General features: G+C 39.9%; 1 protein-coding gene across 1 annotated transcript in view; it reads right to left on the reverse strand.

Moving 5' to 3' along the window:
- The window catches only part of LOC136866414 (transient-receptor-potential-like protein), a 208,634-nt gene that overhangs the window by 21,959 nt on the left and 160,873 nt on the right, over positions 1 to 25,802 (reverse strand). The window contains exons 16-17 of the mRNA XM_067143337.2: positions 10,541 to 10,754; positions 1,738 to 1,979 (exon numbers count right to left, since the gene is read on the reverse strand). Of these exons, the coding sequence (XP_066999438.2) occupies positions 1,738 to 1,979; positions 10,541 to 10,754 (456 nt within the window). The remainder of the gene's footprint in view (positions 1 to 1,737; positions 1,980 to 10,540; positions 10,755 to 25,802) is intronic.

Consider the following 25,802-nt stretch of genomic DNA (forward strand, 5'->3'; position numbering starts at 1 on the left):
GATGGATGGATGGATGGATGGATGGATGGATGGATGGATGGATGGATGGATGGATGGATGGATGGATGGATGGATGGATGGATGGATGGATGGATGGATGGATGGATGGATGGATGGATGGATGGATGGATGGATGGATGGATGGATGGATGGATGGATGGATGGATGGATGGATGGATGGATGGATGGATGGATGGATGGATGGATGGATGGATGGATGGATGGATGGATGGATGGATGGATGGATGGATGGATGGATGGATGGATGGATGGATGGATGGATGGATGGATGGATGGATGGATGGATGGATGGATGGATGGATGGATGGATGGATGGATGGATGGATGGATGGATGGATGGATGGATGGATGGATGGATGGATGGATGGATGGATGGATGGATGGATGGATGGATGGATGGATGGATGGATGGATGGATGGATGGATGGATGGATGGATGGATGGATGGATGGATGGATGGATGGATGGATGGATGGATGGATGGATGGATGGATGGATGGATGGATGGATGGATGGATGGATGGATGGATGGATGGATGGATGGATGGATGGATGGATGGATGGATGGATGGATGGATGGATGGATGGATGGATGGATGGATGGATGGATGGATGGATGGATGGATGGATGGATGGATGGATGGATGGATGGATGGATGGATGGATGGATGGATGGATGGATGGATGGATGGATGGATGGATGGATGGATGGATGGATGGATGGATGGATGGATGGATGGATGGATGGATGGATGGATGGATGGATGGATGGATGGATGGATGGATGGATGGATGGATGGATGGATGGATGGATGGATGGATGGATGGATGGATGGATGGATGGATGGATGGATGGATGGATGGATGGATGGATGGATGGATGGATGGATGGATGGATGGATGGATGGATGGATGGATGGATGGATGGATGGATGGATGGATGGATGGATGGATGGATGGATGGATGGATGGATGGATGGATGGATGGATGGATGGATGGATGGATGGATGGATGGATGGATGGATGGATGGATGGATGGATGGATGGATGGATGGATGGATGGATGGATGGATGGATGGATGGATGGATGGATGGATGGATGGATGGATGGATGGATGGATGGATGGATGGATGGATGGATGGATGGATGGATGGATGGATGGATGGATGGATGGATGGATGGATGGATGGATGGATGGATGGATGGATGGATGGATGGATGGATGGATGGATGGATGGATGGATGGATGGATGGATGGATGGATGGATGGATGGATGGATGGATGGATGGATGGATGGATGGATGGATGGATGGATGGATGGATGGATGGATGGATGGATGGATGGATGGATGGATGGATGGATGGATGGATGGATGGATGGATGGATGGATGGATGGATGGATGGATGGATGGATGGATGGATGGATGGATGGATGGATGGATGGATGGATGGATGGATGGATGGATGGATGGATGGATGGATGGATGGATGGATGGATGGATGGATGGATGGATGGATGGATGGATGGATGGATGGATGGATGGATGGATGGATGGATGGATGGATGGATGGATGGATGGATGGATGGATGGATGGATGGATGGATGGATGGATGGATGGATGGATGGATGGATGGATGGATGGATGGATTTGTTCAAGCCAACTGCATCTGGTTTAGCGGGGATAATGAGGGTTATAATAGAAAGTTTTACCTTTTGGTTTATTGTTGTTCTGGTTCTTTGAATCTCCATCTTCTTCATTCACTTCGGTGATGTCTTTCAGTAGTTCCATAATAGAGTCACCTGTTGTCTCTGGCAGTGGAATGGGTGAGATGCGAGGTGAATGACCAGGAATAGGACTGCGAGACACAAGTTTGTTTGCCTGTTGCATTGCCATTTGAAGATTTTGTTGATTTTTGAATGACTCACGATTATTGCATCGCCCAATCTGAGATCTGTAATTGAGTACATAAACACCTTTAAATATTTATGGAGTGATTAAATTTGATTTTAATTCTTCTGAAGTACTATTCAATATTTTTTTATGAATACTGGGAAAAACTGAGCCCATTCATAAAGTAATGCTAGACATTTATTTTCATTTCACTCTTAACTGAAATATTGTTAAGTTCCATTAAGTCTAATTATTGCTAGAATATGTCAACCTAAACTGATTTTAAATACTTGTCCTTTTACCAAGTATAAGAAAGCTCACAATACTTTCCGGTGGGGGAAGGGGGTCGTGAGTCTACACATAACCCTTAAACATTTTGAAACTTTATGGGAGAGAAATATACACTGCTGTTTGGAGAAAGTGAAACACTCAGAAGCAATAGTCTGAAACACGCCAAAATCAGAGGACGTGTAGAACAGTGGAACCATAATAAGTGATTTAAATTGTAGAGATATGGTGTGCACATAGGCCCAGCAGTGCCCTCCTTTGTGTAACCGGCCAGGTCAGTGTTATGCAATGCTTAATTGGTGCGGAGTCGTCATACGAAGTGGAAACGTGTACTCGAGGGCCACTATACCTCGCGTACATCACAGGGTGGAATCTCAGCATGTGAGTGCGTTCGAACAGGGCAGAATGATTAGGCTCCTAGAGGTGGGTCTGTCGTTCCTTGACATTGCGGCTCGTACATGGCACACTGCTTCAACAGTGAGGCGAATGTGTAACCAGTGGATGGAAGAGGGCTTTACACAGCCCTGATGGGGTACTGGATGACACAATTTGACCACAGCACCAGATGGCCGCCATATTGTCTGCTTGGCTGTAATGGACAGAACAGCTTCGTCCGCAGTGTTGGCTTGACGTTGGAGCACTATAGCAGGTGTGGACATGTCTGCATCGACAGTTCAACGCCAACTTCTGAAGGCTAGACTAGTGGCATGCATGCCATTGCATCAGCTTCCACTGACCAGCAACCAGCAACACCGTAGACTGAAATGGGCACGTGAACACCGACACTGGCATGCTGAGTGGTAAAACGTAGTGTTTTCAGATGAGTCCCGCTTCAGCTTGTCTACAGCGATGGCCGCATACGCATTAGACACCGCTGTGGTGAACCCAATCGGGCAGACTTTATTGTTGAGCAGCATAGCAGACATACACCACATGTGTTGGTTTAGGGTGCCATTGCTTATAACACATGATCTCCCCTCCGATGTCTTGAGGGCAATATGAACATTTACCACATCAGGAACGTTTTACAGCCCGAGGCACTGCCCCTCATGCAGGCCATTCCACATGCCATATTCCAGAAGGACAATGATTGGCCGCATGTGGCGAGGAATGTGCAAGCCTTCTTTGAAGAACGACGGGTACCACTGCTTCTCAGGCTGCCCATTCGCCTGACATGTCCCACAACGAATTTGTTTGGGATATGGTCGGTCGGCAACTTGTTCGTACAAGTCCTCCTGCAGCCACTGTTGACGATTTGTGGACGCACCTACAAACCGCGTGGCAGAGTATTTCCCAGAAGCATATTCAGATGCTCTTTGATTATATGCCATGACGTCTAGCGACTCTGCAGCATATGGTGGCGCTACTCTGTACTGAAATTCCACACTCACCATGCATGTACAGGTCTGTAATTGTAATCATTTGTGTCTTGTCATGTCCCTATTGCATTGTGATCACAGCTCTCGGTCTTGGTGTTGTGGAGCCCCTTGCCAGATTATTCCCCACATTGTAAGCGAGTGTCAACTACGGGCTTATCCAAGTAGATTGGAAAACTTCCTATCACCAACAGCGGAAGCACTATGATGGATTCAAAAGTTGGACATTGAGATATAACAGATAACACTAATGCCTGAAGTAAATCAATGTTTTTTTTTGTTATTGTGCATATATTGTATATATGTACATTGGACGCCGCTTATTATGATCACTCTGGGACTCAGATGATTTGATAACATTAACCGGCTGATAACAGTTGCCGAAAAATAAAAATTGATATGTAGCCTACTATATTTATTCACAACCTACATGCACTACAATGAAACAGATACCGGTACACAGCACTGCAATACCGTTAACTGTTTTCAGCTATGTAAAATAGTCTCTAATCAATGTTTGCTTCTGGTTATCTCCCAAAAGTCCATTAATATCTAGCGCCTGTCACATTTCAGCATTCATTCGTGTTCGGGAAGTTTCGGTAACATTGTCATCATTAGCATCGCTATCTTCTGCTCCGTGTTCTTCACCTCTCATATCTAATTCTGTGGAGGTAACTGCCTCACATATATCGTCTTTGTCTGTTTCGCATCAGTAATGATGCCCTCATCAGTGTTCATCCATTCCAGAAATTCATCTTCCATTAAGCCTGTTGGACAAAGTTCAACATCCTCGTCTACTTCTGGTAACTCTTTTAAAAATCCCCTACCGGAAACAGTTCCTTACTGTATGTGCTGAGACATTATCCCATGATATGACTAGAAGATGCAGGGCATCTAGAAGGCTGGTTATTTTGGCAAGGGCATTTTCACTAGTTTAGTGTGAGTCCTCTATGTTTTCTAAGATTCTTGTGCACATTTCATGGCGATAATACACTTGCATGGTGCGAATGATTCCTTGATCGCATGGTTGAATTAAGTCGTATTCGCGGGTAAGAAAACCACATTGATGTTCTTGAGCTCACAATTCACAATGTGTGCTGCACAGTTGTCAACCAGCAAAACTATTTTACGGCCCAGCCTATTATCCCACTTCAGTAGCCATTCTTTGAACATCAGAGCAGTCATCCGTGCATTAGAGTTGGAATGATAGTCCACTGGAAACTTATTGATGTCTTTAAAGCAGCGTAGGTTCTTACTTTTCCCAATCAGTAATAGTCTTTTCTTTTCACCAGTCATACTCGCACAACAAAAAACTCTTACTCGTTCCTTGTAGGTTTTACAGCCTTTAGTACTTTTATATTTGAAGAAGTGTATTCAGGGAAGGCGCAATAATACTCGCATACTTGAGAACGAAATCCTTGGAAACAAATATGATAACATAAACCAAATTCATGATCACAATAAACGGAAGATTTTCAATGTTTTAGTATTTGTCTGTACCGTAATTCATAAAAGTAATTATATAATACAGTTGATAACATTATCCGTGATTACAATAAACTGCGTCCACTGTATATAATTTTCTTGCCATATGCGAATAATAAATACTTTCTCCAAAACAGCAGTGTACATTTTCACAGTTCTGAAATTACTTCCAAAACAATTACTAAGATCAGAAGAAGTTATATATGCTGTTATGTAAAATTATAAGTATTGTACTGGAAAGAAACAAACAAGTTTCAAGTGTTCCTTTCCAATACTTACATTATCCTGTTGGGATCCATTTCTCTTTTTGTGTTTACTCTGTGCTGCCAATATTTTATCACCTGTATTCATCTTAATATGATGTTTCTTCCCTTTCCTTGTATTTATCCAGCTTTCTTCTTATTCTACACTTCCTGTGTCAAGGATGAAGATCCATCAAGATGGTCCCTCAGTGAGCGTTGATCCCCACCCTCCTGATGAAGCTTGAAGGCAGAAATGAGCTCCTTGGGCTGAGAAGTGATGGACGTAGGAGAGCGGGGACTGATGAGGAGGGAGCCTATTTTTTGATGACAGTGTCTGAAAATGTGGAGATTGCCCTTGCCCTTTTATGTTTTCATGTTTGTCTTTGTCTCCTCTTATGATACCAACATGTCATTGTATTCACCCTATTATGTACCCCCTTTTCATGTTCCTGCCTCTATATGACATGTTATGTAAAATTTGGAACTTCGGTGTTGAATGTTAGCTATACGCTGCATGCGCAACACTAGTGGCCACTGGATGAATTCAGTGTGGAATTAGTGCTTCATTAAATGGAATCATGAATGTAGGCTGTAAGAAAATGCAGAAAGGAAAAGGACATTCTTTATTATGTTGTAGGGTGTTCCAATAGGTACAGAAATACTATGATGGCCAGGAATCAAGTTTTGAAAATGAGACGAAGTCTCTCATAGTGCAATGGCACTACCGGTGGCATTACAACTTTGTGAATGTGATTATCCAAACAAGATCATTCATTATATTAATAGCCTAGTGAACAAGTCATGAAACGGGGATTACTTAACCAAAGGTCATGTATTTTTGGATTTTGGATATCTTGTTTGTATGTCACAACTTTTCGACAAATGGTTCCTTCAAAAGTTTGTACCAAGTATTGAATATTTTTTGAAGTCTAGGGGATTGCCCAGAAAAGCAATTGTGTTCCTTGACAATGCCCCAACACACCCAGGGAAGTAGGAAAGTGGTTATATTGTTGTTCGATTTCTGCCCCCTAATGTGACGAGCTTAGTTCAGCCCATAGACCAGGGTGTTCTGGAAGCATTCAAACTCCATTATCGTGCTTTTCTGCTATAATCTATTCTGAGTGACTGTGAATTATCTGGTAAAAGTCTCACGGATTCATTGAAGTCTATGAACATGAAACGTGATTTATTGGTGTGCCCAATCCTGGGAAAAGATTACATCAGTGACTTTTTGTAATTCCTGGAACAAACTGTATGAAGGAAATTTTTTGTAAGATGAGGAAAATGATGGCAACTGCAAGAGATGGTGAAATAAATTCCCGGATGTGAGAATGTTAACCAGCGTGAGGTGAATAAGTGGTTACATTCAGATGATACTGAACTTGATCTAACAGACCAAGAGATAGTGGGTTCCATGTTACTGGCAAGGGTTGAAGCAGATGACTCCGACCTTGACAACAGCAGTTCTGAGAATCGAGTTACAGCAGATGATGGATTTAATTAATTGGAGGTAAGATTTATTTAGAATTTTTATTAAAATGCAATACCACATGCTTTAATTACAGCCTCTCCCTTTCCTAGCATTTATCCCAAAGTATGGGGTCCGCTGTTTTGCTACATCTCCTCCATTTCGTCCTATTGCTGACATCTTCAGGTTTTAAACCAACGTCATGCATGTCGGCCTTGGCATTGTCAGTCCACCGCTTTAAAGGCCTTTGACGTGGTCGTATTCCTCCCGGATCAACTTGGAGAGCTGTTTTAGCAACTGAGCTGTCCTGCGTTCTCATAACAATTGGAGCAACGCCAAGCCTTTGTCGAACATCTTCATTTCTTATGTGGTCACATCGAGTCAGTCCAAAAGACCATTGAAGCATGTTCATTTCCATTGTATGAAGTCTGCTCATGCTTTCTTGTCATTGGGCAACATTCTGCCCTGTAAATAGCTGCTGGGCGTACCATGGTCTTGTAAATTTTTGCCTTAGATGGTGAGGCATCTTTTATCACAGAGGAGTCCGGTGACTTGTCTCCATTGAACCAAGCTGCATTTACCTGCACTCAGGTATCAAAAGTGGCATCACAGTTCGAAGTGACACCTGACCCTAGGTATTTAAAATGCATGGTTTTCTGCAAGTCTTGATTATTGATGCTTATGGTCCCGCTAGTTTGGGGACCACATTCTAGATATTCATTTTTCTGGGTGTTGAGGCGCAGACCATTCTCAGCTAATTTGTCGCTCCAAGCTTTGGTCTGGCATTGGAGTCCAAGGCGTGTTTGTTGGGCAAGTACCACATCATCCGCGTAAAGAAGGGTCCAGGGATGTGATGTCTGTATGTCAGCCATTGCTGTATTCAAGCAGAGGATAAATAATAATGGTGATAGAGCTGAGCCCTGATGTACACCCATGGTGATATCAAAAGGTGGGGATATTCCAGCTGGACTCCAGACCACACTAGTTGTAATGTGATACGTAAATTATATCCAGCTTACATGGGCTTCCGGGACTTCATGACTACGAAGAGCTCGCCAGATGAGGTAATGTGGGATTCAGTCAAATGCTTTTTCTAGGTCCAGAAATGCCATGTGTACACAATTCTGCCTCTCCCTATGTTTTACCATCAATAGACATGTGGCATGGATGGCATGGATGGTGCTGCAGCTGTTAAAAAATCCACACTGGTTGGATGTTACTGTGACAATGTTTCTGAGCCTGTTGTTCAGCACTCGTTCAAATATTTTCAGTTTATGGCAGGGGAGTTAACTAGGGTGGTATTTTGAGCAGTTGCTCATGTCTCCTTTACTCTTCCAGATTGGGACTGTCATGCTAGTTGTCCATGCATGGAGAAGTTTGTTCTCGATGATGATCTGGTTGAAGAGTGGGGCAAGGAATTCTGCAGCGGGCTTTCCACGAATTTTCCAGATTTCTGCTGGTATGTCATCTCGGCCAGTTGCTTTTCCATTCTTCATCTTCTTTATGGCAATCATTACTTTCTCTGCCATAATCAAAGGCACGGGTCCATAGACAGGATCAGAGCTTGTAATCGGTGGATGATCAAATTCTTTGTTGCTGATACCTGCAAAATAGTCTGACCATTGTTGAAGGATAGCTTGTTGGTCTCGTACTAATTTGTTGTCAGCTCCCTTGATATGCATGATGTATCCAACGTCCTGGGTCGAATGGTTGCAGGACTTCGCAAGGCGATAAACGTTATTTTCTCCTGTTGGTGTATCAAGCTGGTCGTACAGATCCTGGTAACAATGATCTTTTGCAGTAGCCACTGCTCTTTTCGCTGCTGATTTCAGCACTTTATAACTCTGAAGTTTAGTATCCAGGCGTGTCTTCCACCAAGCCTTAAAGGCTACAAAAGAAATTGTTTCATTATTTCAGATTGCTTTGCACTTTCTTGTACAAAGCAATGAATCTACACCAGCTGATGTATTGTTGATTAAACGGTGGTGTGACATAGCTGTACAACAGCGCTGCACCAAGAAAATTCAGAAGAAAATCAATGTTTTTATACAATGAGTGACATTATGTAAACATTTTAATGTTAATATACAGCATGCTCCTTTGCTTAACATCTTAATTTTGACGTTTAACTTCCGTAAATATTTACCATGCAACATCCGAAAAAACACATCAACTGAAGTGTCTCCACCCCCTTTATTTTGGATAAACAGAGTTCTACTGTACTTCGATTTTTTAATAAGGGGCTAGGTATAAACAACATACGCAAAATCCAAAACTACATGAGCTTTGGTTAGGTAACCCACATTTCATGACTTGTTCACTGGGCTATTAATACAAGGAATGATCTTGTTTGGATAAGCTCATTCACAAAGTTGCAATAAAGGTTACAGTTCTCTTTACATGGTTATGCAGGTATTTAGGGGTTGTAGTAAAGATGTAAAGGAGATGACATATAAGTCTCTGGTAAGACCCCAATTAGACTCTGGATTCTGTGTATGGGACCTGCACCAGGATTACATGCTATGAGAACTGGGAAAGATCCTGTGGAAAGAAACCCAATTTGTTCTTGGTGATTTCTGACAAAGGAGTAGTCTTACAAGAATATTGGAAACATTGGGCTGAGAAGACTTGGGAATAAGAAGACAAGATGCTCGACTAGCGGTATGTTCTAAGCTGTCAGTGGAGAGATGACATAGAATGACATTAGGAGATGAATAAACTTGAGTGGAGCTTTTAAAAATAGGAAAAATCATATTATGAAGATAAAGTTGGAATTCAAGAGGACAAATTGGGGAAAATATTCATTCAAAGGATGAGGAAGAAGGGATTGGAATAATTTATCAAGGGAAATGTTCTACAACTTTCCAAGTTCTTTGAAAACATTTAAGGAAAGGCTAGATAAATAACTGATAGAGAATCTGTCACCTGGGCAACAGTCTTTTACATACAGATCATTGATGATTGATTGATTGATTGACTGACTGATATTTCAGAAGAAAGGAAGAAATGGAAGTAATAAGAAACGAAATGAAATGACAGAAATAAAAGAAATTTACTCGGTAATATGATGGAAATAGATAATAAAGAAAATTTTTATTATCTGTTTTTAAGGCTATTGCCCTGTTGGCAGTTCTCTATCAGTTGATTTCTTAGTCTTTTCTTAAATGAATTTTTAAGAAGTTAGAAATTTGTCAAATTTCTCTCTTGGTCAGTTTTTCAATTCCTAATTCCTCTTCCTATAAAATAATATTTGTCCTTTTGAATTTCAAATTTATCTTCATCTCCTACTTTATCTCCTTCTTTTAAACACTCCATTCAAGCTAATTTGTCTATTAATGTCATTCCATGCCATCTCTCCATTGCCATACTGCAAAATCAAGCAATCCCACAGCCCAAAGTTTGCAACACTAATCTTTTGTAAGAAATCACTCAGAACAAATAGTGCTGCTTTCCTTGACATATTTTCCAGTTCTAAAATTAAGTGATCCTGGTGAGGATTTCATCCACTGGAACCATTCTCTAACTGGGGTCTTAACAAGTGGCAGTTTGAAATGTTATGCAATAACAAGGTACTGTAAATATAAGACACAAGGATATGCAACAGTTGTTGCTACAATTACTAGAAAACATTAAATCATGTAAATAATGTTTTTCTGATCTACTGATACTGGAGGGGGAATCAACTCAATGAGCTGTCAGCCTTGGATTTGATATACAGTATTTACTTATTTTAGACTTCTGTCCTAATAGTGCCTGAACTTACGACTGACACACTCCATTCACCACTTGTCTCCATTTATTAGAGGTTGAATTAAGTACTGCTAGTTTGGCAATGCGCCTGAACCTAGCTAGGGAGTCTTCATTCTCCGGAGGTGTTAACATCATTTGTTCCATTTCTTCCTCTCCAGCTACTGGAGCAAGATGGAAGTCCTTCATCAGTCTTCTTTCCCAAATTCTCATCTTCTTGCCCAGAATAACTGTTAAAATAAAGGGATGAAATTAATTTAGCATAGGTTCTTTTAATATCCTGGAAAGTAAAAATGAAAAGCCCATAAAATGGAAGAAAGCTTAAGGCTAGCGGTACAATTACAGCCAAATTTACACAGTTCTGTAAGCTGTTTAGATCGGATGACAAATTTATCACATGGTGGCCTTGGTGGCTGCAAAGGGTTCAGTTTCACTTCTGAGAAGCCATTTACATAAAAGTTATGAGCGACATGCAAAACAGCTAACCTGCCTTTGCTAGAACTTCCTCACCATCTCATATACGAAGATATGTATAGGTATGTTTAGAATAATTTGTCTGCTGGGCAGTCACAAGTCAGAGAAAGCTCAATGGCATTTACTGTTGAAAATAAAAATACAACTGCTGTTCTTTTAATAATTGGATCACTGAGCAAGTGGCTGCATGGTTTGAGTCACGTAACTATCAGCTTGCATTTGGGAGATAGTAGGTTCGAACCCCACTGTCGCCAGTCCTGAAGATGGTTTTCCATGGTTTCTCGTCGTCACACCAGGCAAATGCTGGGGCTGTCCCTTAATTAAGGCCCTGGTTGCTTCCTTCCCACTCCTAGTCTTTTCCTATCTCATCGTTGCCATAAGACCTATCTGTGTCGGTGCAATGTAAAGCAAATTGTAAAAATGTAAAAATAACAATGGATCCTGAAATGCAGCACTCATTTGAGACTACCACTTAAATTGTTTAAGAGGTAGATCATTCACATCAGAGATACTAAGCACAGATGAGCGCTTACAAAGTCAACATACAGCATGATAATAATGAACCAAATGTCTTGGAAAATTTAAGTTAAAATAGTAGACACCTAAACAAGTAAATATTAAAGTGGGATTAGCTTCATATCAGGGGCATAAAACTAGTGTTAATAACTAATGTTATTATATATAACCTTCTTCTTCTTCCTGGCCATTTCCCAGTTTATTAGCGTCAGCCCAGTTGTACAGCTGGATGCCCTTCCTGATGACAACCCTATGTGAAGGAATGTCTTCACTATTGCACATTTCTGTAGTGGTTGGTAGTGTGGTGTGGTGTGTTGTGTATGAATGAAGGCAAGTGTCTTAACCACTCAACATGGAGTGCCGTACACTGCACACAGACTCCCCAGCGGTCTTTGTCAGGGAGTGAAGTACATTGCACGCACGTAGCAGCTTCTGATTTGTGCTTTTATGTAGCAAATATTTCTTGAACTACTACAAATATAGTAAGATATATTTATAGATGAAGCATCGATCTTTCACTTGATGTGTATATCTTTCAAGTTTTTATCCATTACATATGATATATCGTGTCTGGAAAACCAATAAGCTTTGTTGTTGATATCATGGCAGCTAAACCTTTTGTTGTGATTGAGAATTCGAAAATGAATGATGTTTTACTGAATGATGATACGGAAAGTTTAGTTTTGTTAAGGAAGAACTAGGATATGGAATTGGAGAGTGAAAGTAGTGATCATGACATTGATGTTGCTTTTGATACATGGGAAAATATTGGCCGTAATGTTATTGATGGTGGGTTTGTGTGAGAATACATGGATAATTATAGACCGTAAAGAGAAATATTTACGGCAAATTATAGGTCTCAGAATGCTGCAAAGAAGTGCTTATGTCCTGTATGAAAAATTTTCAGTTGTTTTCTACTGTCTTGTTCGTAAATATGATACTAGAATAGGCAGATATTTATGCTCAGCATGACATATGGTCACAAGGTATGTTATTTCCATTCTGATCAAGGGTAAATGAGTGTGTACTGGTTTCTGTGGAGGAAATGTATGTAGTTTTTGCATTGTGTATGCTAATGAGCATAGTACAGAAACCTGTATTGAGATCTTATTTCTCAAAACATCTACTTCTGTATTTGGTTCAGCCATGTCTCTTGTTCGATTTGAAAGCTCAGAAGATTTCTCCACTTCATTGACCTTGGATAATTCCGCTAGTATTAAGCTGTTTGTGTGTTTATGCACTAATAACATACTGAACATTTTGGTAAAATTCATTGATCCACTTGTCATTTATGCCCAATTAACTAAAAGCCTGCACTCATAACATGCTTGGTGCTATACTCCTCCCGCAGCACAGGGTAGCCAGGTAGTGAAAGTCGTCCCACACTGAGAGGTTAAGATAAACAAAAACGTCCAGTCCCCAAAGCAGTGGAATTAACTATATGCAGTTAAAATCCTTGGCCAGACAAGGAATCGAGCCTGGGGCCCTTTGAACTTAAGGCCAGTACGCTGACCATTCAGCCAAGGAGCCAGACATTTATATAGAATATTGGGAGTTGTTGAAATAACAACAAATCCTTAACTATGGAAACATTTGATTACATTTATTTTTATAATAAGACTGCTTCATTCATCATTTTGTGTTCCCCACCTCCTATTTTAAATTCAGTACTTTTCAGAACCATGTATTTTTAAGAACATTATTGTCTAAGTTTGAGTCCAGGAATAGAAGTCCACACAAGATAAATCAAAATGTGTTTTCACTGTCAAAACTGTCTTAACTAAATTAGTGGAATGTGAGTCTTTTCATCGTTCCATTAAATGTCCATAAGGCTGAGTACATGCTCTGTACTTGCATTGCTATTAGGAAGTCACAACATAAATTCAGCAGAGAGTGAAGGATTGTTCAAAGAAACAAAATAATCAAGTTGGAATTGACTTTACAGGGAAATATTGCTTCATTTCAATACAGACTCCTCTCATTACGAGGAAGTAAAGTCCCAAAAAGATTCTTGGGACACTGAGACAAAGCATACAAAACCAGGACATCTGGTGACCCTAGTTCTAACAATAAAATATACTTTGTATAATGGGTGATTCAGTATGTATTCTTCAAAAGTGGTTACATATTTTATTGTTCTGTATAGTTCACCACATGGAGAGAGTTTGCTGTTGGTTTCTGTGATCAGTGCAGTGACTTGTTCTTCATTCACTGATCATTGCACAAGTTAAAAGTCTGTTTTGATACTTTTGTGAGCTCTGATGACGACAACCACTAACACGCAAAGTTTCCATCATTTTCATTAGCAGATAATAATCTTTCAGTGACATTAATTACATTTTTCTACCTCAAAGTGTGAAGACAGTCTGGTTAAAGTCTGACAGCTGTTCTCTACTAATGTGGGTATTAGTGGTTAATTGGAGGGTTAGGAAGGAAGCAAGAAGATGGTAATCCTCCTATCCTAATGTTTGGAAGTTACTATGAGTTGCATAGGAGATATTCAAATTTCATGACATTTATTAATCTATAGCTGTGAGGCTTTGTAGTCTGTCTAAACTAATTCAGGATAAATTAAATTTAAAAAATGCCTGTGAAAGAAGACATTTTAATAATAGATAATACCTGAAAAAGATATTCATTTCATTAATCAATCAATCAATCAATCAATCAATCAATCAATCAATCAATCAATCAATCAATCAATCAATCAATCAATCAATACTGATCTGCATTTAGGGCAGTCGCCCAGGTGGCAGATTCCCTATCTGTTGATTTCCTAGCCTCTTCCTAAATGATTTCAAAGAAATTGGAAATTTTTTAAACGTCTCCCTTGGTAAGTTATTCCAATCCCTAACTCCCCTTCCTATAAATGAATATTTGCCCCAGTTTGTCCTCTTGAATTCCAATGTTATCTTCATATTGTGATCTTTCCTACTTTTATAAACGCCACTCAAACTTATTCATCTACTAATGTCATTCCACGCCATCTCTCCGCTGACAGCTCGGAACATACCACTTAGTCGAGCAGCTCTTCTTCTTTCTCTCAATTCTTCCCAACCCAAACTTTGCAACATTTTTGTAACACTACTCTTTTGTTGGAAATCGCCCAGAACAAATCGAGTTGCTTTTCTTTGGATTTTTTCCAGTTCTTGAATCAGGTAATCCTGGTGAGGGTCCCATACACTGGAACCATACTCTAGTTGGAGTCTTACCAGAGACTTATATGCCCTCTCCTTTACATCCTTACTACAACCCCTAAACACCCTCATAACCATGTGCAGAGATCGGTACCCTTTATTTACAATCCCATTTATATGATTACCCCAATGAAGGTCTCTCCTTATATTAACACCGAGGTACTTACAATGATCCCCAACAGGAACTTTCACCCCATCAATGCAGTAATTAAAACTGAGAAGACTTTTTCTATTTGTGAAACTCACAACCTGACTTTTAACCGCGTTTATCAATATACCATTGCCTGCTGTCCATCTCATTACATTATCGAGGTCACGTTGCAGTTGCTCAGAATCTTGTAACTTATTTATTACTCTATACAGAATAACATCATCCGCACAAAGCCTTACCTCCGATTCACTCCTTTACTCATATCATTTATATATATAAGAAAACTTAAAGGTCTGATAATACTGCCTTGAGGAATTCCCCTCTTAATTATTACAGGGTCAGATAAAGCTTCACCTACTCTAATTCTCTGAGATCTATTTTCTAGAAATATAGCAACCCATTCAGTCACTCTTTTGTCTAGTCCAGTTGCACTCATTTTTGCCAGTAGTCTCCCATGTTCCACCCTATCAAATGCTTTAGACAGGTCAATCGCGATACAGTCCATTCGACCTCCAGAATCCATGATATCTGCTATATCTTGCTGGAATCCTACAAGTTGAGCTTCAGTGGAATAACCTTTCCTAAAACCGAACTGCCTTTTATCGAACCAGTTATTAATTTCACAAACATGTCTAATATAATCAGAAAGAATGCCTTCCCAAAGCTTACATACAATGCATGTCAAACTTACTGGCCTGTAATTTTCAGCTTTATGTCTAACACCCTTTCCTTCCAGAATGAATGTTTCATTCGTGAAAGAACACCTCCAAGTTCTGTCAAATCACACATTATTATTATTATCATCATCATCATCATCATCATCATCATCATTATTATTTCTATGAAGTGATGAATATTATGAACAAGTGTAAAGACATTTATATTAATTTCTCTGTACACGTTCTGCACTTCTTTTTTCCAGCACACCAGCTGGCTTGTTTACTTGTAATTTTCCATTACATCATGTTCTGCTAACATCATTGGTTTATGCAGAACTGTATTGGTGGTCTATTATTATTATTATTATTATTATTATTATTATTATTATTATTGAATAGCAATCAGCTGTACCCTGGGCAATGTTAAACGATGCAATGAAATGTGCTGATGGCTGATCCTTTCTCAACTGGTCTCCATCCAAGAGGATTGCATAACAATCGCTCTTTATCAAGACCACTTGTATTCATCTCCTGCAACATCAAAGGATTTCCTCAAGAGAAAGAAGTCCTATTAATTAATTTGTGACATCCTGCTAGTCCAGGAAACACACAGGGGGAGTACCGTCCAAGAATTGCTGGTATGGAACTAATCCGGGAAAGGTCTCATGACAAATACAGCAGTGCCATCTTTTCCAGACCTAACCTGAACATCATCTCAGCCTCATTGACTGAAGACAATGATATTGAGCTCCTTACAGACCACACTCCATACTTCTGCATCAAATCAGTCTACAAACCACCCAAGGCCATTTTCAGCTTTGAAACACTTGGCACCTTCAACCACCAGGATGTAAACTTTATCACTGGTGATTTCAACTGTAGAAGCACAGCTTGGGGGTACCAAAATTCTGATGAAAATGGAACAAGTCTATAAACATTGGTTGAGGCTCATGACATGCATCTGATCCATGATCTGAAGCTCCCATTTTCCTTCAACAGCGGTAGGTGGAAAAGAGGGTACTATCCAGACAATATCTTCGTGTCTTCAAAAGTCTCTGGGCAATGTGTGAAGACTATGAGAGATCCCATCCCTTGCACTCAACATAGGCCTCTCATCTGCACCATAAATTATGTAGTGATGCCTGAAGAGGTACCATTCAAGAGGAGGTTTATCTTCAAGAAAGCTGATTGGATGAGGTTTAACAAAGAGCTTGACTCAGAGATAATAAACATTCCACCACAACCAGAAATATACGACACCTTCATAGACTGCATTCAGCAAGTTTCAAGGAAAACTATTGCAAGAGGATGCAGAACACAAAATGTTCCAGGCTTGTCCAGTGATGACAAACTGCTATTAAAAATATATCAGATCCTTTATCAAGAGGAACCATTTGCTGAAGAAACTATCCAAGGTGGAGAAGCACTGTTGCAACCATCGTAAGGCCAAGTGGAGCAACCTCATAGAGAAACTTGACATGAAGTTGAATAGTTGACAGGCCTTGAAACTGCTTAAAATCCTTAGCGGTGACCCTGTAAAACTACAGGAGAACTTTAACCAGAGTGACACCTAACCAGTTGGCAACTCAGCTACTGATGAATGGTAAAACAAAAGGGAGGGCAACTAAAGAAGCTCTTCAGCATAATTTGGAAGCAGAAAATCACTTCCTTCAAGATCCCTTCTCCATGGTTGAACTTGAAACTGCCATCTCCAGCTTGAAGATGTACAAGGCTGCTGGTGTCAATGACCTATGAGTTGAACAGATAAGGAACTTTGGCTGTCAAACACTGGAGTGATTACTAAGCCTAATGAACACGTGTGTCACCAAGCTACACATCCCTAAAATGTGGTGGAAATCTCATTGCACTACTCAAACCTGGGAAAGAACCAAATGAACAAAGAATTTTTGACCTATTTCCCTGCTATGCCATACCTTCATGAAACTGGAACGCCTGGTACTTATCCAAATCAGTGTCATCCTCAAAGAAAAGTTCATCCCACAACAACCAGGCTTTCATGCTGGCAAATCATATTGCAACCAGATCTTGAATCTCGCCCAACATGTAGAGGATGATTTTGAGCATGGTGAGATAACTGGAGTCACCTTTGTTAACTTAACAGCTGCATATGACACTGTGAATCATAGGATGCTGTTGAAGAAAATGTATGATCTTACCAAGGACCACCAACTAACATCCCTTAACAGCACCTTCCTTCAGATCAGAAGATTCCATGTCTCACTACAGGGTAAGAGGAGTAGATGGTGAACCCAGAAGAACGGTCTCCCCCAAGGCAGTGTACTAGCTCCAGCTCTGTACAACATCTACAGAAATGATCAGCCAATTCCAGCAAGCACCAGGCTCTTCATCTATACTGATGACACAATGATAGCTGCTCAAGGATTATCCTTTGAAGAAGTAGAAGGAAAGCTGACATCAGCGATGGACGAGCTCTCTTAAGTACTATGATGCCAACCATCTGAAGCCGAATCCTAGTAAAACACAAGTTTGTGCATTTTATCTATGAAACAAGGAAGCGTGGCAACAGCTGAACATCATATAGTGAGGGGAATGACTGAAACATTGCCCAACACCATTTTATCTAGGTGTCACACTAGACCACGCCCTAACAAACAGGCAGCAATGTCTGAACATGAAACAGAAGGTCAGTGCTCACAATGGCATACTTGAAAAGGTGATTAGCAGCACCTGGGGAGCCAGCCCGCACATCCTGAAGACTTCTACACTTGCGCTGTGTGTGTCAGCCGCTGAATATGCTGCTCCTGTGTGGAACGCTTCAATACATGCTAAGCAGGTTGAACAATACTGCAAGGATAATCTTGGGATGCCTAAAACCAACGCCAGTGCAGAAACTGTACCTGATTGTTGGAATAGCCCCACCCAATGTCTGGAGGGCCACTGCTGCAGATGCCGAGAAAACAAAGCAAGAGGACGACCATCGACATCCACTCCATGGTCACCAAGCAGCAATGTCTCGCCTCAGATCCCGCAAGAACTTCCTTGCTAGAACTCTGCCACTGGAGGGAACACTAGAGACAACTCGTTTTAACAGATGGAGGAGCTCACTGCCCACAAACATGTCACCAAAGGAAGAACTACAGTAGCCTCAGGTGCTGACCTACTTTATCCTGTTTGGAGGTCCCTCAACCGCTTAAGAGTAGGCATCCTGTGATGCAAGACCAACGTGAAGAGATGGGGGCCAGCAAACGCAGACACCTTGTGTGAATGTGGTGCTGAAGAGGACCAAGCCATCTACTTATCTGTCCCTTCCTGGATAACCCATACACATCACAAGATGTTTCTAGAGCAAACAACAAGGTCATAGCATTTGCAGATTTTTGGAAATGCTGACCGGACATGGAAATTAATAAATTATTATTATTATTGTCCAAATCCTTGGCTGAATGGTCAGCACTGAGGCCTTCATTTCAGAGGGTCCCAGGTTTGATTCCTGGTTGGGTCGGGGATTTTAATCATTCTGGCTCAGGGACTGGTGTTTGTATTTGTCCCAGCACTTTCCTCTTCATATTCAGACATAGCATCACACTACCAACCACCACAGAAACATGCAATATTGATAACATCCCTTCACATAGGGTTAGTGTCAGGAAGGGCATCCAGCCATAAAACAGGGCAAAATCCACATATGCGACACAGTTCATATCCACAACCCCACAGGTGTGAGAAAAAGCAGTAGAAGAAGAAAAGAATTATGGTATTATTATTATTATTATTATTATTATTATTATTATTGTCATATTTTAAACTGTACACAACTTAACTGCAATATAAAACCATCATTTTGATATTTATAAAGATGGCTCTCAGATATGCAGGGAAAATGATCATTGGCTCATGAGATGTGCTTTTGTGGTTTTAAAGGATAACATCGAGATTGATGCTGAAAAGTTCAGATTGTCTTCAGAATGCTCAATATTTCAAGCAGAACTCTACGCTATACAACTGACACTCATAAGATATGAATTTCATTATGGTCCGTATTGACAACTGATCACTATTACAGCATAGAGGAAGGTCCACCTATTCAATATCATTAGATTAATATTATACGGTATCTTATATTATTGGTATACTAGTTTTGACCTTGTTACATTAGGTCATCTTCAGCCATGATCAAAATTGTAAATACATGCACATATATAACACCAATAAAATATTACAAATTGATATGTCTTAAGTACAGTCTTAATCTAAAACAGTGATGAAATGTCGGACTACACATTTAAAATTGGAATTAAAATAACACTTTAAAATTGTTATGAATGGTGGTGTTGGACTATGTCAATGCCCTTTTAATAAATAAGTATTCTTGAGTTTTGAACTGATCTTGAAGCTGATATCCATTATAATAATTATAATTTCGTGTGGCTATATCTAGCCGAGTGCAGCCCTTGTAAGGCAGACCCTCCGATGAGGGTGGGCGGCATCTGCCATGCGTAGGTAACTGCGTGTTATTGTGGTGAAGGATAGTGTTATGTGTAGTGTGTGAGTTGCAGGGATGTTGGGAACAGCACAAACACCCAGCCCCCACGCCATTGGAATTAACCAATGAAGGTTAAAATCCCCGACCCGGCCGGGAATCGAACCCGGGACCCTCTGAACCGAAGGCCAGTACGCTGACCATTCAGCCAACAAGTCGGACAGCTGATATTCATTGTTTATGTGTATTGTGGACCTATTCGATCTACAAGTTATGCCTTATTGAATAGAATTTATGAGTAACAGTTTATATAGGTTCAAAGGGGACATTCACAACTTGAATAAGTAGCCTTTCAATGAGATGTTATGATCTTTGTTTTAATTCAGTGTGAAGTGAATGTCTCCAGAATTTGGTGTTTTTGTCCATGCCGAGTGCACCTAAATTACGAGGAACAGGGGGACATTCACTTCACACTACAAAACAGTGTGAAATATTACTGACACCACAGTTTTTCAACTGTGTAAGGCATGGAGAAAAGTTCAGCAGAAAGTACTACCCCAGATGGTAACCAGTCCACCTTTGCCTCGAGCGAAGCGTGCAGGCTTTTTGATTCTGGGGAGCCTATACTGACATGTATGGAGGAGACTCCAGGAAAGATCCAACACAAACACCAGAATTCCTTTGCTACCTTTAACACAAATTCCCTTTGGAAAATTGGCAAACTGAAATAACTAACTCATACTTTATCCTACCATCAAATATTGATTACAGTGATTCAAGAAACAAGATTCACTGATGAAGAAGTCTTTGAGTCAGAGGGTTACAGAATCTTTCAAGGAAAAACTGGAAAACGTGTTCTAAAATGTTCCTCACCTTGGCACAGGTTTCATAGTCAGTAGGAAGATTCTGGATTGAATCATTAACTTCATTTCACGTAGTAGCTGAGTTTCAACCCTCTCCTTCCAGAGCACAAACAAAGTTTACACTATTGTGAATGTTCATGCACCATTCAATCAAGCAAATAAGAGAGACCCAGAGGGAATAGATACATTCTGAGAAGATCTTGAAGATGTTCTCTGTAGGATCCTAGACAAAACATGATTATACTTCTTGGTGATTTCAGTGCACAGCTGGGTAAAGAGAGAAAGTTCTAAAACATTATCAGAAACTATGTGGTGCACCAGAGAACAAACCACAATGGAGAGAGACTCGTAGAGTTATGTAAGGCCTTCAGGTCGGTTATGAAATCTACAGCTTTCAAACACCTGTGCAGGAAGCAGAGGACTTGGACATCTCCAAATCCCAATCTCAGGGTGTTAAATTTGACCACATCGCAGTCTCCCGTCAAGCTCAAAGAGGTATACAGAATATGAAGGTTCTCTAAGGAATGCCAATCTAGATTTGGATCACTACCTATCCAAAATCAAAGTTACACTGATTCCAAGAAACACCCGAAAGGTCCACTTGAAGAAGATCAGTCAATGTGATACTGAAAAACTATGCTCATGTCCTGAATTTACTAATAAACTAGAATCCCTGAATCCCCAGAAATGGGAAAACCTACAACAGACCTTGGTTACAACAGCAAACAAAATGGTCCCATTGATAAAGTCAAAGAAACATGCTTGGTGGTAAAACAAAGGCAACTCGCCTGGTGAAAAAGGAATTCTGGAAAGAACCAAGATAACTGAAAAAACTTTGTGAACTAGAGACATTGCACATCAAAAATGATTCACAATGTAAAATGTGCCTACAGCAAGAATAATCAACTAACACAGATTGAAGAAGACTTCCAGAGGAACAACACACGGGACTTTTATGGAACCTTCAAACACAATCTAAACAAGTATAATCCAACAAGCTTACAGTTCAAAAACTCGGATGGGAAACTAGCTTACAATGACAAAGATAATTTCCAGATTCTAGTGAAGTACGTTGAATCTCTTCTCAATTGTGAAGTTCCAGTATCCACTTTCTCATTTGAAAATAACATACACATCCATCCAAATTCACCCCCTCCAACGGATGATGGGGATGAAGTTTGAGGGAAGGATAGCAAGAGGAAGACCTAGAACAAGGTGCATCGATTCACTAAAGAGGCGTGGAAGAAGAAGAAATCTGGACTGGGACAAAATGATGGAAGAGTAATAGTGAAAAGAGAGAGGAAGGTGGAGAAGCTGGATAAGGGAAAAGGAGGAGGTGATGATATAGTTTTAATGACATTGATGTTAGTTACATTTTGCCAATCGATTTATTTAAACTGTCAACCTTGGTCATTATTAATGAATTTTGTAGGCAAGCAGAATTGAATCCTGTTAGCTTTATTTGAAAGGAATTTTTGTGTGGTTTCTTGTTTAAACTCCAGGTAAATGATAAGGAAATACCTTTCCCGAGGTTGTTGCCGTGATCATCTCTATTGCTTACCTTACAAGGGGGCATTCTCTACTCGTCACCACCGATTTTGCTCAAATTTATAGAACATGCAGGGCTTGGCTAGAAGTGAAACTACCCAAAGTGGGAACTCCAGATGGCCAATCGTATAGAATATAAAAATAAAAATAATAATATTGACGCGGCTCACTCACCGTATAAGCCACTTACGTTAGTGTACACGCTCACACGCTGAGCAGTTGTTAGCGTAGCGGTAAGAGCTTGGACTGGTAAATCGATGGTCATGGGTTCAACTCGCCACGTGGAGACTGTTTTTTCTGTAAACTTTTATATTATTCATTTTCCAATTAAGCAAAGAAGTGAATAATTCATTTTGTTTATTTATTTGTACGCAAAAGGTATAAAAAAAGGTAAAAAATTGGGATTTAATTGTCAGACTTTTTTCTACCTGTGCCAAGAATCTATTGTTTGTGTACAGCCGCCACTTGTCAGGTGAAAACGAATCTTACAGCGAAACGACTATTCACGTTTATGGCACATTCCCCAAGGAGGGAGGATAGCCAATAAAGGAGAAAAAAGAAGAATTTCTGTTTGAACACGTCGGGAAAGTTCGCAACTCCAAATTTTCTACAATTGTGCGCTCATTAAAAAAAGACGTCCTATATGCCTTTTGCATACAAATAAATAAAATAAATAAAAATAAATGAATAATATAAAAATGGAAAAAATATTCTCCGTACGGGGAGTCGAACCCACGGCCACAATTTACCAGTCCAAGCTCTTACCGCTACCCCCAACAACTGCTCGGTGTGCGTACTAACGTAAGTGGCTTATACGGTGCGAGAGCCACGTCAACATCATTATTTTTATTTTCTATATGATTGGCCATCTGGAGTTCCCACTTTGGGTACTTTTATTTCTAGCCAAGCCCTACATGTTCTATAAATTTGAGCGAAATCGGTGGTGACAAGTAGGGAATGCCCCCTTGTTAGTTTTGCAAACATAGTAAAGACACATAGCTGATGACCATAATATCTCTGACCTCTAATAAACAACAATAAAATATTTTCAAATTTATAAAATGGCTTTGCAGGATAGCATTTTTAAAAGCAGTCATGATTCTAAGGAGGAAGAGCCGAAGAAATGACTACAGTCGCAGTTTGAACTTAAAACCGTTGCTCTCCAGAAGGATGTGTTAACCAGTTGCGGTTACCTCTCTGATGTTGAAATGAGTTGTCTTTGGATTATTATGAAACTACTTGAAGAAATTCCGAGCGCTCTCAGTCGATTAAATCTACCAGTTTATAAATAGGTTTAAGAGTGCATACCCAATTATTGAAAAATTTCCCTAAGGCCTGAAAGTTTACAGGAAAACCTAAAACAATATTTTCGTTTATACAGTTAGTATTATATTTTGAAAAAAAAACTGTATGTCACCAACACTAATTGAACTATAATTATAATTTCTTTCTTCTAGGCAATTTTTCAATGAATCAAGTGCTCAAAAGTGAACTACCAGTATGTGTATTCTAAATCCCTGGTGCATATCACTGTTGGAAAATGCAGTCATTAGCAGTTATCTACCCAATATGACCACGTTTCATCATCTTTCCTAGAACCTGAGTGACTGCGACTCCATATGCATCGTAACTATCACACTTCGTCTCTCCTCCACCGAGTTCTTACTACCTCTTCCCCATCTTACCTTTCTTTGCGTTTCCATTACTTCTCAAATGTTCATAATAGAGATATAAGAGCTCAAACATCAAACCTGCTCATCATTCCTCACCAGTGAACTGCCGCATATAACAACTCGTTTTTCTGTGTATACCACACGAGAATGGAACCATTTACTGGATGCCTGAGAGGAATACCAACCACATTGTCATGTAAAAAAGCATTAAGAGGTACAGCTGGATATGAGTGAATTGTGCATTTCTGGTCTTCCATTGATGGTGCTATTATATTATTATTATTATTATTATTATTATTATTATTATTATTATTATTATTATTATTATTATTATTATTATTATTTTTATTTTTATTTTTATTTAGGATCGTTTTAACCTCCTATGTGTTACTATTACACAACTTCCTTGACTGTTAATGTTCTTTCTTTTTACGCCAATACTCCTTCATTCTCTGGCTCACTTTTGCTCGTTCCTCATCCGAGAACACCCTTCTTGTTCTCCTGGGTTTCTTTACGAACAGATCTGTCACCTCTGCAATTTTCCTTCTGAACACTGTTCTGTTTGTAATATCTCCCTCCTCAATGCCACATTTTTTATTATCATGATGAACTTCTTTCAGCCATGGTACTTGGGTCTTTCTTCTTTACTGGAAGATGAGGATCTTATTTGCTAGGTGTTCCAGTCCCATTCTTCTCTGGTGTCCATAGAAAGTCAGTCGCCTTTTTCTTATCGAGATTGAAATGTTTTCACATTTTTCATACAGCTATTGTTTTGATCTCAAATGGAAGGTAAACTCATTTCCTGTTGCTTTCTTGGGTCCCAGAATTTTCCTCATAAATTTACGCTTTTTCTTTTCTATCTTGATAATCCCCTATCTGGCAATTGTCTCTGCTGCATAGAGGTATTAAGGCTTAACCACAGTATTATAGTGTCTGAGTTTGGCTTGATAGGAGAGGGATTTGGACTTATAAGTTTCCTGGCATAGTCTGAATGCAATCTCCATTTTCTTTATTCTTTCTTCAATAGTTGGCTTCTCGTTGTTGTTAGGAGTCAGAATCTCCCCTAGATATTTGAATTTGCAGACTCTCTTCATGTCACCATACTTGGTCTTCATTGTCCATGTTGGTTCTTTGGGATCTACGTTCAAGTACTTAGTTTTCTCAAAGGATATTTGAAGTCCTGGCTTTTCTGCTGTTTCTTGCAAAACCTCTATCTGTGTAGTGGCAGTGTCTAGATTTTCAGCAAAGAACACTAAGTCATCTGCAAATGCAAGACATTCAAATTTAAGTCCAGCCTTTTTGTCTCCTATCTTGATTCCATTCGGGATATTTTTATGACTCATTTCGTTTTACCATTCCCTTATTACCTTCTCCAAGACACAGTTGAAAAGGACTGGGGAGAGGCCATCTCCTTGCCTCACACCTGGCTTGATTTCAAACAGTTCTGATAGCTCTCCAGTGAATTTTACCTGTGGCTGGGTGTTTGTTAATGTCTGTTGTATTATATTAGTTGTTTTGTCATCAATTCCAAATTCTTTCAGCACTTTTATTAATGTGTCCCTGTCGACAGAGTCATATGCTGTTTTGAAATCTACAAATGTGATAATTACCTTCTTGTCTGCTGCTAAAGTTTTAGTTTTGATTAAAGTCTTGATGGTAAATATCTGCTCTGCCCAGGACCATCCTTTCCTGATTCCTACTTGGTATTCCCCCAACTCTTGATCTATGTGATTCT

The sequence above is a fragment of the Anabrus simplex genome, chromosome 3 (genome assembly GCF_040414725.1).
Source record: "Anabrus simplex isolate iqAnaSimp1 chromosome 3, ASM4041472v1, whole genome shotgun sequence".
Taxonomy (NCBI): Eukaryota; Metazoa; Arthropoda; class Insecta; order Orthoptera; family Tettigoniidae; genus Anabrus; species Anabrus simplex.